The sequence below is a fragment of the Zootoca vivipara genome, chromosome 6 (assembly GCF_965207765.1).
Source record: "Zootoca vivipara chromosome 6, rZooViv2.hap1.1, whole genome shotgun sequence".
NCBI classification, from domain to species: domain Eukaryota; kingdom Metazoa; phylum Chordata; class Lepidosauria; order Squamata; family Lacertidae; genus Zootoca; species Zootoca vivipara.
The window spans coordinates 50871293-50884709 of NC_142589.1; the positions used below are offsets into that span (position 1 = coordinate 50871293).

General features: G+C 42.4%; 1 protein-coding gene across 2 annotated transcripts; it reads right to left on the minus strand.

Moving 5' to 3' along the window:
• Window positions 1–1530: 1530 nt before the first annotated feature.
• On the minus strand, window positions 1531–13170 carry CEBPG (CCAAT enhancer binding protein gamma). 2 transcript variants are annotated; one of them, XM_035120420.3, is made up of 2 exons: window positions 13064–13170; window positions 1531–4128 (listed from the first exon to the last, which is right to left on the minus strand). In XM_035120420.3, exon 2 carries the CDS (start codon window positions 4016–4018, stop codon window positions 3566–3568), a length of 453 nt encoding a protein of 150 aa, XP_034976311.1. In that variant the 5' UTR covers window positions 4019–4128; window positions 13064–13170; the 3' UTR covers window positions 1531–3565. The 2 variants fall into 2 exon arrangements, with proteins under 2 accessions (XP_034976311.1, XP_034976313.1); XM_035120422.3 differs by lacking the exon at window positions 13064–13170 and adding an exon at window positions 11934–11954.
• Window positions 13171–13417: the final 247 nt, after the last annotated feature.

Below are 13417 nucleotides of genomic sequence, written 5' to 3' on the forward strand. Positions count from 1 at the left end.
TAGGAATTACTCCTTCACTCAGTTGTAATGTTATTTAATCACAGGTGTTCTTTTTATTGCAGCATTTTATTTCATAAACATGTATTTGATTCAGAATATGGTTATATGTATATGTCTCCTGAAACATAATGCTTAAGATAATTTATCTTCCCATATATAGTGGTACCTCTGGTTAAGAACTGAATTCATTCCAGAGGTCCATTCTTAACCTGAAACTGTTCTTAACCTGAAACACCACTTTATCTAATGGGGCCTCCTGCTGCCACCACGCCGCCGGAGCACAATTTCTGTTCTCATCCTGAAGCAAAGTTCTTAACCTGAGGTAATATTTCTGGGTTAGCGGAGTCTGTAACTGTACATAAAAATGTACATAAAAATGTAAAGCCATCAATATGCATCCCCTATTGGAGGATATGTAGTGCCCCATTACAATCCTGGATTTGCATGAAGGGAGGAGAGGAAAGAGAAGACAGGTTGCAGGACAGCAAAGGAAAATTGTAGTTTAAAATTACAATTTTTACACAGAAATTTGAATAAAGCAGGGATGGAGTAAAAACAGAGGGGGAAAGTGGTGGTTTTTTTTAATGGCAGAGAAGTGTGTAGGGGAAGTGGTAGATTAAAGCAAGGTTAGAGTACAGCTGGAGGGGTGTTAGGAAAGGCTTTTTGGTGATAGCTTCTGTGTATGGGGGAGTTAACAAAAGGAGAGGAAGGAAACTTGGAGTCAAGGTGAAAACAGGGTACAAAGCAAGGCTACAGAAGACAAGGGGCATCAGAAAATTTGGTGGAAGGTGAAAAGCATGTTTAGTAGTTGTATGGGCTGGGAAGGGGAATCTCTAGGGTGGGGTTAGTGTGAGGGGAATGGGAGGAGGGATGGCGAGTGGAGTGTGGCACAACCCTTAGTAATAAGCTAAGCAACAACTTGCTCGCAGCCACCCAATCAGCTTCCAAACAGGAATCCAACCCATGTACACATGCAGCATTCTGTCCATTTGCACTACACAGTGGTACCTCTACTTACAAATAACTCTACTTACAAATTTTTCTACTTACAAATGGAGCTCCGTCCGCCATCTTGGATGCGGTTTAGATAGGATTTTTTCTACTTACGAATTTTTAGATAGGGTTGCTTCGACTTACGAATTTTTTCTCCCAATGCATTCCTATGGGATTCGACTTACAAATTTTTTCGACTTACAAATGTGTGTTTGGAACGCATTAAATTCGTAAGTAGAGGTACCACTGTACTGACTTCCAAAGTGAGAGCTCCTTTCTATGTTACAATGTCACATGTATGTGAAGAAAAAGATGAGGCATGGACCTGCTCTGTTTGCTTCTAGACAGATACTGTTTCCCCAAGCTTTTGATCTTTTAAGTAGCGGTTCATGTGTACTGAACAAGATTTCTAGTATGACCAAGAAAGTAACCTGCTAACCTCGCTCCATCAAGCACTGAATCTTCCCCACCAGATACTTTACTTGGCCTTCTATGACTAGACCTTTCAAGAGACATTTCCACAAGTGCACACGAGCATGATTTTGTCAAGTTTTTTTTAATTATTCTTGTCTATCATCACTGAGTTCTTGACTCAGTCTTTCTAAATACATGTACAACACAATGACTGCAAAGGAAGGGGAGGTATAAAAGTATTTTTTGCTAATCCAATATGCAAACGTACTATGAATGAAAATAGTTGAGGGAAAATAAATTAAAGGTTATATCAACTTCCCTGCTCTTTTTAATGTGTTAAGTTTCCTATACACCACAAAGATAAAATAAGGGAGCTTATCACCAGCACTGGAAAAGTATATATAAAAAACTAAGGTTCTCCACCCACCCACCCTCAAAGGAATGCCAATAAGCAAGGAATTAATTTTGTGGACCCTGTTACAAGGCTTGTTTTTTGAAAAAGTTCTGGCTGCAGAATAACCAACTAATTTGGGTCACAGGGCAGTGAACAGCCAGGTCAACTAACCTTGTATCAAAGGCCAGTGCTTCATGTTTCTTTCAGCCCCAGTTAATTAGTATGAAGCTCCCTTGCATCTTGACAGCAGTGCAGTTCTAGTATTAGGATATAGAAGTCCCTGGATGAAGCAGGTCAGGTGGTTTGAAATGCCCATCTCCTTTAGTTTTTGAATGGCCCTCATTCTGTGTAACTCTTTATCACAAACCACTCTCCTGCACTTACCATTCATTGTTATTTGTCACAAAAGGGGCTGCAAGCCACAACACTACTTGTCAGGCCCCATGCTCCTACACTGTAAACAGCTGCTAACCTCAGTCAGGGCAATCCATATTTAAATATACACCATTTCCCTGTGAAGTCATTCCCTTCTACACACAGTGATGGGAACTGAAGAGAGTGATCTTGAAACCCACTCCTAGGGCTGACATTAGAACTCTTCAAGCCCACTGGCACTTTCAGGTACTTTGGCCTCATCAATGCTGACAACTGCTCTGGTCCTCTCAGCCAAAGACTTATATGGAGGGACAAGATTTCTCACAATGCCAGAAAGGCTGACAGTGTCAGGGCATTGTAGGCAATTAAAATGGTGATCAGCTTGCAGCTAGGCAATGCTAATTCACTCCCACTGTTGGTGGCAATGTTAGGGAGAGGCTTGGACCTGCATTCAGACCATAGACTAATAATGGCTGACAAGCCTACAAAATGTGGTCGTCATCTGAGCCTTAGCAAGCCTTACTGTTTCTGAGGCACTGTTACTGAACATAACCCATAAGACTATGGGAGCTGTATCCAGCAAGGTTTTATGCTACATGTTTGGACCATCCCACCCTGACAATCAAAAACAGGTTGCTTCAGTGAACCTCACACTACAAAAAATAAGCAATGAAGAAATAAATATGCTTTAAACCAGCTTTTGCACCAATCATTTTAAAATAGTCAATCTCGACACCGTGTATTTGTTTCAGTGACCCTGCTGGAAAAAACCCTGTGTTGATTTAATCACAAATCACAACAGTTGTAAATCTGCATGATTCTGCATATCAACACTCTTTAGATTGTCCATACTTTAGATTATGACTGTTAAGGGGTGTAGCAGGCACCACCTCAGAAAGAGGCTTCCTTCCTGCAAAAGTGGGGTGCAGGAGAAGGGATGACTCTTAGGTGTCCCCTGCCATTTCAAACAAGATTTCTGAAAGTTGTTTTACTAAAAACATTTAAGAACTGCAGCCCAATTAATCAGCACAATTTAAACCACTCAGAATACATTAAACAACTAATCATTTATAGTTGCTCAAGTACTGCAGCCCTATTTTTACTGATGTAAATTTTTTAGGTGTTTGTTCATTTTTATGATTTCAATTAGTCAAAAATGCCAGAGCAGAAAATACATTAACACTTAATGAAAAACAAATACTTAGTAATAAACAGTTTGCAGTTTACTTGAATCAACCTTTCAGTGTTAAGCCTACTATTTAGAAAAACAGAAGAAGCCACAAAATGACAGATGTTACAAAGTTTAGAGAAGTTTCTCTGCTGCTGCACCTGACTTGTGTAGGGAGGGCTGTGTCCAAACTGTTCTGCCCATGAGCTGAGAAAGGGCACCTATTGTCCAGAGCCATCTGAATTTGTGGCAGTGCTTTCTGTGCCAAGAGGTTGCACACTGTCTGTGAAGTTGTGAGCGTGTTCAAGAAACAAGTCTTTGAGTACACTCAGTTCCTTTGTCAGGAGCTTGATTTTAGCCTCCAAGCGTTCATTCTCCTCTTTGAGCTGGTTGACCCTCTGCAGAGTATCCTGGGCCTTCTGCTTGCTTTTCAAACGACTCTTTTTCACCGCCATGTTATTGCGCTCCCTGCGCTGGCGGTACTCATCACTGTTTCTATCAATTGTGGAATTCTTCTTGCCCTGCTTACTGGGAGGTGTAGCTTTGCCTCCACCTCCAGGACTAATAGGCACCAACTGAGGAACCTGTTGCAACCCACTCGCTTGTGCTTGGGTGTAGATGACACTTACTCCGTTGGTTTCTGCAGTTGTGTTCTGCTGTGATGTCTTGCTCATTTGGACAGGCTCTTCTTTAAACCCACAGTATGATTTATTAGAGAAAGTAAGGTGTTCTAGATTGCCAGGATGTTTCTTAAATCTTCACGTGGATCAATCACAAGTTAAACCTAGAATGAAAAAGAAAATGTTGGAAAGTCTCCAATGGCACACCCATAGAATTGTCTTTTGTCATCTGCATTAGAAGACTGCATAGAAAAAACACATAGGGGATTCTTCATGCAATTAAGTTGCATCCTTTCCCAACTCTAGTATGCCAATCACCAACCATGGGCCAACCTCAACACCTTGATCTTGATTTATTTATTTTACAAAAATCACAGGGTTCCAGGGTGGCATCACATATCCCTAGGTTATCATCAAATTTCACCTTAAATGAAGCAAATTGGGGGGTTATTCTGATAAAAAAATAATGAGTTTTCTGAAGTGGGTCCTGAACAGCCCTGTTTCTTGTGTAGGAAAGTTGCACAGGCTACACCCTCTACCCAAAATCTTCAACTTTATGTTAGACTTGTGACCCAAGTTCAACATGCAGTAGCTCAAGCACTTTACAGTGGTACCTCGGTTTACAAACACAATTGGTTCCAAAAGTCTGTACTTAACCTGAAGCGTACTTAACCTGAAGTGAACTTTCCTATTGAAAGTAATGGAAAGTGGATTAATCCATTCCAGACGGGTCCGCGGAGTACTTAAACTGAAAATACTCAAACCGAGGCGTACTTAAACCGAGGTATGACTGTAATGTTTATCAAATACATGCCACTGTTTGAACTGTAGTCCAGTTGTGAATTCCAATGTACATCCTGTAGACCAGTGTTATAAAAAATTCTGGCATCACAGGCAAAACTGCCAGCCACATTACTTTGGCGACTAGCTTAGATGGCTTTAAAAGGAGATCTGACAAATGAAACAGAGGCCAAGCCTATCAATGGCTACTAGACCAGCTGCTTCAAAGGCACTGTGTTTTTGAATACTAATTGCTAGGGGGTAAGAATGCAGAAGGGCTACTGTCCTGCTTCCCAGAATCAAGATGCTGAACTAGATGGACTTGCAGCCTGATCCAGCCAGACAACTCTTCTAGGGAATGTGGTTGTGCAAGTGTGGCAGGCAATGATGGTGTGTTGTATTTTTAAAATTCTTCAGTCTGAGCAGTCCTGCACTATGCCACACAAAGGTGTCAAATAGTCATGCAGCCTTTTAAAAACAGAACACAGTCCAGGATGATAACAACCTTCCAGCACAGCAAGTGTTCTACTATTTTAAGTTTTTAAAATTATTTGAAAACTTAAGTCTCCCTGATTTATTTAAAACAACAACAACAGGGAATCAAATAGTAAAAAAGTAGCCATCTTCTGTACCTTGTACAGGAATATTGTACGAGTAGGTCCCACTATCTGCATGCTTGCTATCTGAAAATTCACTTATCCACACATAAAGAATTACACCCAAACTTTGCTATTCATTTTGCAGATTCACATATCCAAACAGCCCACTTTCTTGTTTATTTCTGCTTTGCTGGTCAGCAGCAGTCATTTTCAGGCAAAAACGATAGAGGGAGGGAGGGGGAGCAAGACAAGACAAATCAGAGAGCAGGAGAAATAGGAAAGATCAGGGGTTGTTTTGTTTTTACCTTTTTCTTTTGCTGGTTGGCTGTAGCCATTTCAGAAAGAAACCATGGAAAGAGGGAGTGAAAAGATATCAGACCAATCCCACATTAGAAATATTTCCATAAGAAATAATGGAAATTGTGGACTTCTTAATGCAAACACTCACCTAACTAACGATTTCCAGGAATGCATTGTGTTTGGTAAGCCAGATCTACGTGTGCTGTGTACTCAGCAGCAAAAGTTGCACTACTGAGGGAAGGAGTGCCCGATACCACAGCCTACAAAAGATCACAGCAGTACAGGGATACTATATTCTTTGTTCCCAATGTATTTCGAGACTAGGGTTCTGTACTCACTTTTCAGATATTGCAACAAATATTGTTTTGCACAGCCCTGTTGGGCATCATCATCTCTCCTTTTCCAATACTTTAGAATTCTTAATTTAACAGATCACTGTGACTATTCATATTCATCTATATATGTATGTGTCAGCACACATACACAGACAATTAGATGACCATCTAGTAACTAATTTAGCAGAAAAAGCAAAAAATGATGTGCAATCCATCAAACACTTGAATGAGAAAACTATTTTACTCAATGGACCTTACTTCTGAATAGATATGCAGAAGATTATGTTTCAAGACAGTCTTGAAGTCTTTGGATATTAGCAAATGTGCATTTGAATTACTGTATTCTGCTTTAAGGGCACACATTGGTGTTCTTGACAGGCATGAAGATGTATGTATATGCACCCGCACCCAATGAATATTGTGTTCCTATGGACTGGTAGTTTAGTTTCAGAATTACAGTTGTCAAAACAGGTCTGGACTCTGGAATAAATGCAGTTTTTATTTCTATGCCTTTTGCTAAGGGCCTTTACGGCTATTTGACTTGCCTTATTGCCTCACCCTTAGGCAACCTCCCGGCAACATGCCTGGATGTATTGAGCTATCATAAAGACATCCCTAGTGGACAAATGTCTAGCCAGGTCTTAAATGCTTCCAATTTCACAACCCTGTCTTGGCAACTGGTCTTACTGTCTAACATTTGTTCTACATTTGCTGTACTTTTAGACACACTTTGCACAAATCTTTCCAGGTTGAAATGAATACAGGAGTCATGCAAACAAGTATATTTACTCACTTGTAAGTGAGTACAGAGGCTTTTCTTTTCTATCTCCATAATGTCTCCATATAAACCTAGTGCAGCTCCTGGACCACCACTTCCCAGGGGCTATTATAAAAGGATAGCAGGGGCTCGTCTTGTTCAGTGCTATGCTGCTAAGGAATTCATAATGCTTTGGCAATGTAATAGCCAAGTAGGCCCCCATCCTCCTCCCAACCATGGACTATTCCCACACTAATGTGTGGATTCTCACCGCCATTCTGCTAGTCCAGGTTTGGGCAGACGTCCAGGGCTCATGACACTCACCAGAGGGCAAGAGCATGCCCTCAGTGGCAAGTGAAAGTCGCGAAGCCTGTGCATAATGCAAGCTTAAAGTGCACAAATTTATATTCCAAGCAATGTAGGGGCAGCTGCATATGTGATTAACCTTCACAAGTGCAGATAAGCCAACAATGAACTTTTTATTTTCAAAATTCTGCCTAATGTTTGAATTTTATGTATGTTTAATGCTTGAACCTTTAATTATGCTGGCCACATGACCTGGAAGCTGTACGCCGGCTCCCTCGGCCAATAACGCGAGATGAGCGCCGCAACTCCAGAGTCGGTCATGACTGGACCTAATGGTCAGGTGTCCCTTTACCCTTTACCTTTACCATACTGAAATGTGCACTTTCATAACAGGAAGTAAGTGAGGAATTGCATCCCTAAATATATAGATTCATGGAATTGTAGAATTGCAAAGGACCCCAAGAATAATCTGGTCCAACCCCCTGCAATGCAAGAATCACAACTTAACATGACATATGGCCATCCAACCAATGCTTAAAAACCTCCAAGGAAGGACAGTCCACTACCGTCCAAGGGAATCTTTTCCACTGTCAAGCAGCTCTTCCTGTCAGAAATTCCTTCCTAAAGTTTAGTATCTCATCCAAATACTGCTTTTCCTAATTACCGGTATTCCTCTCTAATACATAGAATGAATGATTTGCATCCTGGGCTGCCAAACACCCTTCTTACATTCACTCTTTGCTTCTTAGCCAAATATAGCTCTATAAAACACATACTAAATACAACAATTGGCTTCAATATCACACTTAATTCATAAAGGTGTCATTAAAAAGGAAATTTACCAGCTTTCTAAATGCAATGAGGGAGGTAGCAGGCCAAGACTTTTTTGGGAGGGTGTCACCCACAGAGGTTGCCATTGCAAAAGGCCCACAACTTCCACTGGTTCCAGTCTGGAATCTCTCAGTGTAGCACATGCCCAGCCCTTCCAGAAGCCTAGAAAGTGTTTTCCTCTTTTCAGATACACTGCTTTGAGCAGGGGCCCTAGACCTTGGGAGATAAAATTAACCGTGTGTGTGTGTGTGTATATATATATGTGTGTGTGTGTGTGTGTGATGCCAGAGCAGGATACAATCATAAAATGTAAAAGCAAAAACTACAGCAAGTCAAGAGAGATAAAAACAGCCAGTCAGCTACAGCACAAATATCCAAAACTTGTCCAGGTAATTAAATCTCAAAAAGGCCTGCTGGAAATTGTAAGCTGGAAATAGCATGCAAACATTTTCCCATTATTCTGTTATACATTTGATATTTTTAATCTGTAATACAGTATAGGGATAAAATATTGGAAACCTAGAGAAATTTGGCTACAGGGGAATCTAGCCAAAGCAATTTAAACATAGGAAGGTCGATACCAACAGCATATGGACCCCTTTGAAGGCTTAACAGACCAACACCAAGACTGAAATCCTACACACACCTACCTAGGAGTTCAAAGGCTCTACTGTTGAGTAGACATGCATAGAACTGCAACTTAAAAAACACAACCGAGGAGTGACCAATTCCCAAAATAATTTGTCAGGATGGACAAACAGAAGAGCCTCTTTCCTTCGGCTTAAGTGAAGAAACCTCTTGGGTATAAAGTTTAATGACAGAGCCAAGATGTTTAAGTACAGTGGTACCTCGGGTTACAAACGCTTCAGGTTACAGACTCCGCTAACCCAGAAATAGAACCTCAGGTTAAGAACTTTGCTTCAGGATGAGAACAGAAATTGTGCTCTGGCTGCACAGCATCAGCAGGAGGCCTCATTAGCTAAAGTGGTACCTCAGGTTAAGAACAGTTTCAGGTTAAGAACGAACCTCCAGAATGAATTAAGTTCTTAACCAGAGGTACCACTGTACATCAGCAAGAGACAATACTGCCATCACCCAATACCCAAAGCCAGATAAGGTATTTTCAGAATAGAACAGTGAGCCTTGCTGCAATTGTAAAGAAAAGAATAGGATGCACCCAAAAGGTGTGGTCATATTATGCTGGAAGTTTTCCCCACAGCCTGTCCCCATGGAAACTGAAGGCTGAACAGAGTAATGAGGAAGACACATAAAAAGAGATGCCATTTCTTTCTTATAAAATGAATGCTGCTGTGAGGAGATCTGGACCTTATACTCTGGAAAAAGCTCTTCAAGAGCATGATCCAAATGCACAGGTTTCCAGCTACCTTGTTAACTCACAGTTGCAACACTTCTTTCCTCTTGCTCAAGTTAGCCTCTTAGAAAGGTATAAACAGGCACAAGCATTTGTTATAAGGAAGTAGCCAAAGCAGATTTCAAGTTCAGTTCCTCGTTACAGCAGCATTGTTTTTAAAAATCCAACTTATACTTCAATGGTGTGTCATTTACAGTTTACTTTAGCATAATTTTCTGACCAAGCTGCTACGGTAGTTATTTTGTTTGAAAAATTAAAGAAGAAAATACTGAAGCTAAAGATGGGAAGAAGGGAGGCGGGGAGAGACAGAATCAGGAAAACTGGATAAAGGAGAAATGCTGAGTGTCTTAAACAATCTTCTAATGAGAAAACCCCCTGGGATGGCCACACAAGAGGATAAAGCAATTTTCTGATATTGTCTACAAGAAAAACACACTAGCATAACTGGTCCTACATCAATATCATAAGAACAGATTGAAGATAAACATTAACACCAAAAGGTATGCAAGCAGTTATAGTAAGCCTTCTTTTGCCACTCAGCATGGTAGGCTTAATAGTGTACTGGAGCATCAGATAATGCAGACGCATCTATTTCTTTTACAAAGTCTGTAAAGTGTAGGCTATGCACTGGACATAAGGTTTGCAAGTGATCAAGATAGTTTTCACAGAGGGAAATATGCTCTAGATACTAGTTGTGGCCCAAGAAGTCTACCAATAACAACAAATATTACAGAAATACACAATAAAACCATCAATACAAATAAATATATACAGAAAGCCAGGACTCCAACCATCCACCCTATCTCTCAATAGCTATGGTTGCAGCAGTTATCTACAGTGATGATGTTGTGAGGGTGATGAAGAACAGCATATGGCACTTGAGATAAACTGTACATGCTGAAGATAGGAAATGAGCTAATTCCCAGCAAATGACACAAGTGCAGTAGAAGTCCTAAGCCTCAGGTCTGCCATAGAGCATCCCATGCCTACTGCCACCTTTTGTTTTAATCTTACTGAAGTCTAGTAATAGAAAAGAGGGGTATACATTTTTTTAAAAATGATCAAAACATAATAAAATGCAAGAAAGAGAAATCTCCACAGCAGCAGATGATCTCAAGTCAGCCTCCCCACAAAAAAAAACATGTTTTCCCCAAGATAGCAGGACTTCTATAGCCAGACCTGTTTCCCTGGGGTATCATACCCTGTCATACTCAGCTACTCTAGTTGGCAGGAGAATCTTGAGAAATGATAATATTGATTAGGATACATGGCAGAAAGGATATGGGAGTCAGGTAAAGGTCTTGCTCCTTTAGCATCTATACCAGTTGCTAAAAGCTCCGTCCCACCAAGCCTAGTTGGCTAATACCATGGCTGCCTCACTGGAACAGCGCTCTCCAGTTTTTTGTGAGAACTGAATATTGCTCTCTAAGCCCTTGAAACAGGACCAGTAACTAACGAAAGAGGGAAGCAATACTATTCAATGCTCAACAAAGTCTAGAAAGTCAAATATCAAGTTTCTAGGCCTCTACAATAACACACACCCCAGACACATTTAAAAGGCCACAGAATGTTAATCAGCCAAAAAAACTGGAGAGAAACATTTTCACCTGGCGCCTAAATATTTCAATGGATTTACTCCTAAAACTTAGTTGCACACAATCCAAGAACTATGAACACTGCACTGAGCATCTTGGAGTAAAAGCAGGATATAAATGTAGCAAATAAAACTGCAGTGGTAACCACTTGGTGAGCCCAGAAAAAACTGACTGGCAGCCCACAAACTAGCGCTGCCCACCCCCCAGTACCTTGGTAGCTCTAACAAATTTGAGTCAAGGGATGGTAAAATATTTGGCTACAGTTTCAAGTTACAAAAAAGCACTTAAATGTGACACTGAAATTCCAAAAAGAGGTGGACCCATATGGGTGCACTTTATTTACATGTAAACTATGCCAAAGCACAGATGCTCCATACTTGCAAATCCGTACATACTTGTACACAGCAGCAACTTTTCTATCATGAGGGTATGGTTGGTAGTGAGAATAGGAAAAGTGGCAATCCCTCTTAAAGACAATGTGTCCTTTAATGTGTTCACACTACCTGCTAATTGTCCCCATTTTAATAGTAGTATCTTAGGCAAAGTAATGTGGTATCCTAAGTGGCAGATCTTAATACATTTAAAAGCACATTGCGGGATTTCACAGAGGTTTCCAAAAGTGTAAGACCTGAGACATATACAGGGGGAAGTCACAACTTCCCTCAGAATCTATAAGACTTGTATACACAACATGGATTTTATTTTACAGCGCAGACTTCCCCAGCCTGTTCTCCCCAGATGTCCTGGATTACAACTCCCATCATCCCCAGCTAGCACTGCCATGCTGGCTGGAGCTAATGAAATCGTAATCCAAAATGTCTGGAGGATATCAGATTGGGGACAGTATTTTAGCAATGCATTAGGTCGGGCATAGAATTTTAGCAATATGAGTTATTTCAAAGATCACTGGCTGCAGACTCCCTGGCAGAAAAAGCAGCTAGTTTTGAAACCAACAGTACATGTCAAATTTAATTAATTTTTTTACGTTTCCCCTAACTTTCACTTTTGCCTTCATCTAACCACAGATAGGAGCCCTAGCCTCAATGCTGAGTGTCCTTACATGTTGAACAACTCTCTATCAACATAACAATTACCATTTCCTGAAAGTTCTGAGAGCACAGAGGAGGTGCACAGGCTGACCTTCGAACAGCAAAACTCAGACTTGTGCCAATGTGTACGGAAACTGAAACGTGGAGAAGAGAGAATTGTGGGAAACGCCTGTGATCACTCTTCTGTTAAGTTCGCCCTGAGCTGGATTTGTTTCTTGTGGGTTTTAAAAAAGAAGAAGGCTCGCCTCAACACAAGTAGGGGCAAGGAACGAGCGGCCCAAAGCAGCTGCATTCAGAATCAAATGACCTGGGAGCTTCTCTAAAAAAAATAAAACAGGTTATTAAGGGAAGCCTGCAGCCTTGCAACTCAGAGCCTGGAAAGAAGGTGCAGCCTAAGAAAGACCCTTCAGGCAGGCTAAGAAGGGTGGACTCAGGCGCTCTCTCCCCCGCTCCCCCGCTCCCTCCCTCCCCTGGGGGATTTCCCATGTGCCAAGACATGACCTCATCTCAGCAGGGACGAAGGCAGAGTTGCTCGAAGGTTGCATCATACTTCAGAGAGAGAGAGAGAGAGACGCGCTCCAGACACGCGCTCCTCGGCACGGCCGGCGGGTCCCCCTCCGTGGGGAAGCCACGCGCCTCTCGGCACGGCTGTGGGGCACAGATGCTCCTACCGCCTACCCTCCAGCCCCCGCTCCCCACCCCCTCCTGCCCCATACAGAAAAACATGGGAAACTCTCCCCCCTCCACACCATGAACCCCCCCCTTCTCTTTACCCCACATCATTACTACCACCAGCACCACCCCACACGTTTCTGGGCCTTCGCGAGCGGACGTGAGAACTCCCTGCTCTGCGGTCGGCCCTATATCGGTGAAGTAAATATACACATATAAACAAACAAACACATTCCTTGTGAGGGGAGCTCTTACCCCTCTATCCGCGTTTGGCACCGCCCCCAAACTGCCCCATAGACGCCTCCCCAAACCCTTTCCCGCCCCGTTTATAAATCCCCACAACAAGTGGGGGGGAGGGTGATAGAAACCTTCCTCGGGGGAGCGGGGGCCCTCTCGCGTCTCCTTCTCCCCGCCATGCCTGCCCACCCTCCATGCCCCCTTTTCCTCCTGCCCCATAGGGAAGGAAAACGTTCTCCCCGGCCCCGCCCAGTCTCGTGCCGTACCTGACCCAGGTATCGATCCGGGGGGTTGCGCGGGGAGGGGGGAGGCGCGAGCCCGGCCAGGCCCGACTCGCTTTTTCTCTTTCTCTCTCTCGATTCTTTCCAAACGCGGGGAGGGAGGGGGGGCAAGAGAGGGAGAGAGGCGATTGCGAAACAGTACCCAACCAATCAGGCTTCGGGCTACCTCAGAGTTGAAGCGGCCCCTTTAATCGGATTGGCAGCTACCATGACCAATAGGAGATTGCGTTCCCAGGGACTGCCATCCCCAGGCGTCAATCCGAGACCTAGGTGCTTGGAGTGGCAGGTTCTGAAGCCAATCATATACATTGCCTCGCTTTTTTTTCTTGTGTAAAAGAA

What these genes read in the sequence shown, in the direction of transcription:
- CEBPG (XM_035120420.3), bottom strand. Translation starts at nt 4,018, where the DNA reads ATGAGCAAGACATCACAGCAGAACACAACTGCAGAAACCAACGGAGTA.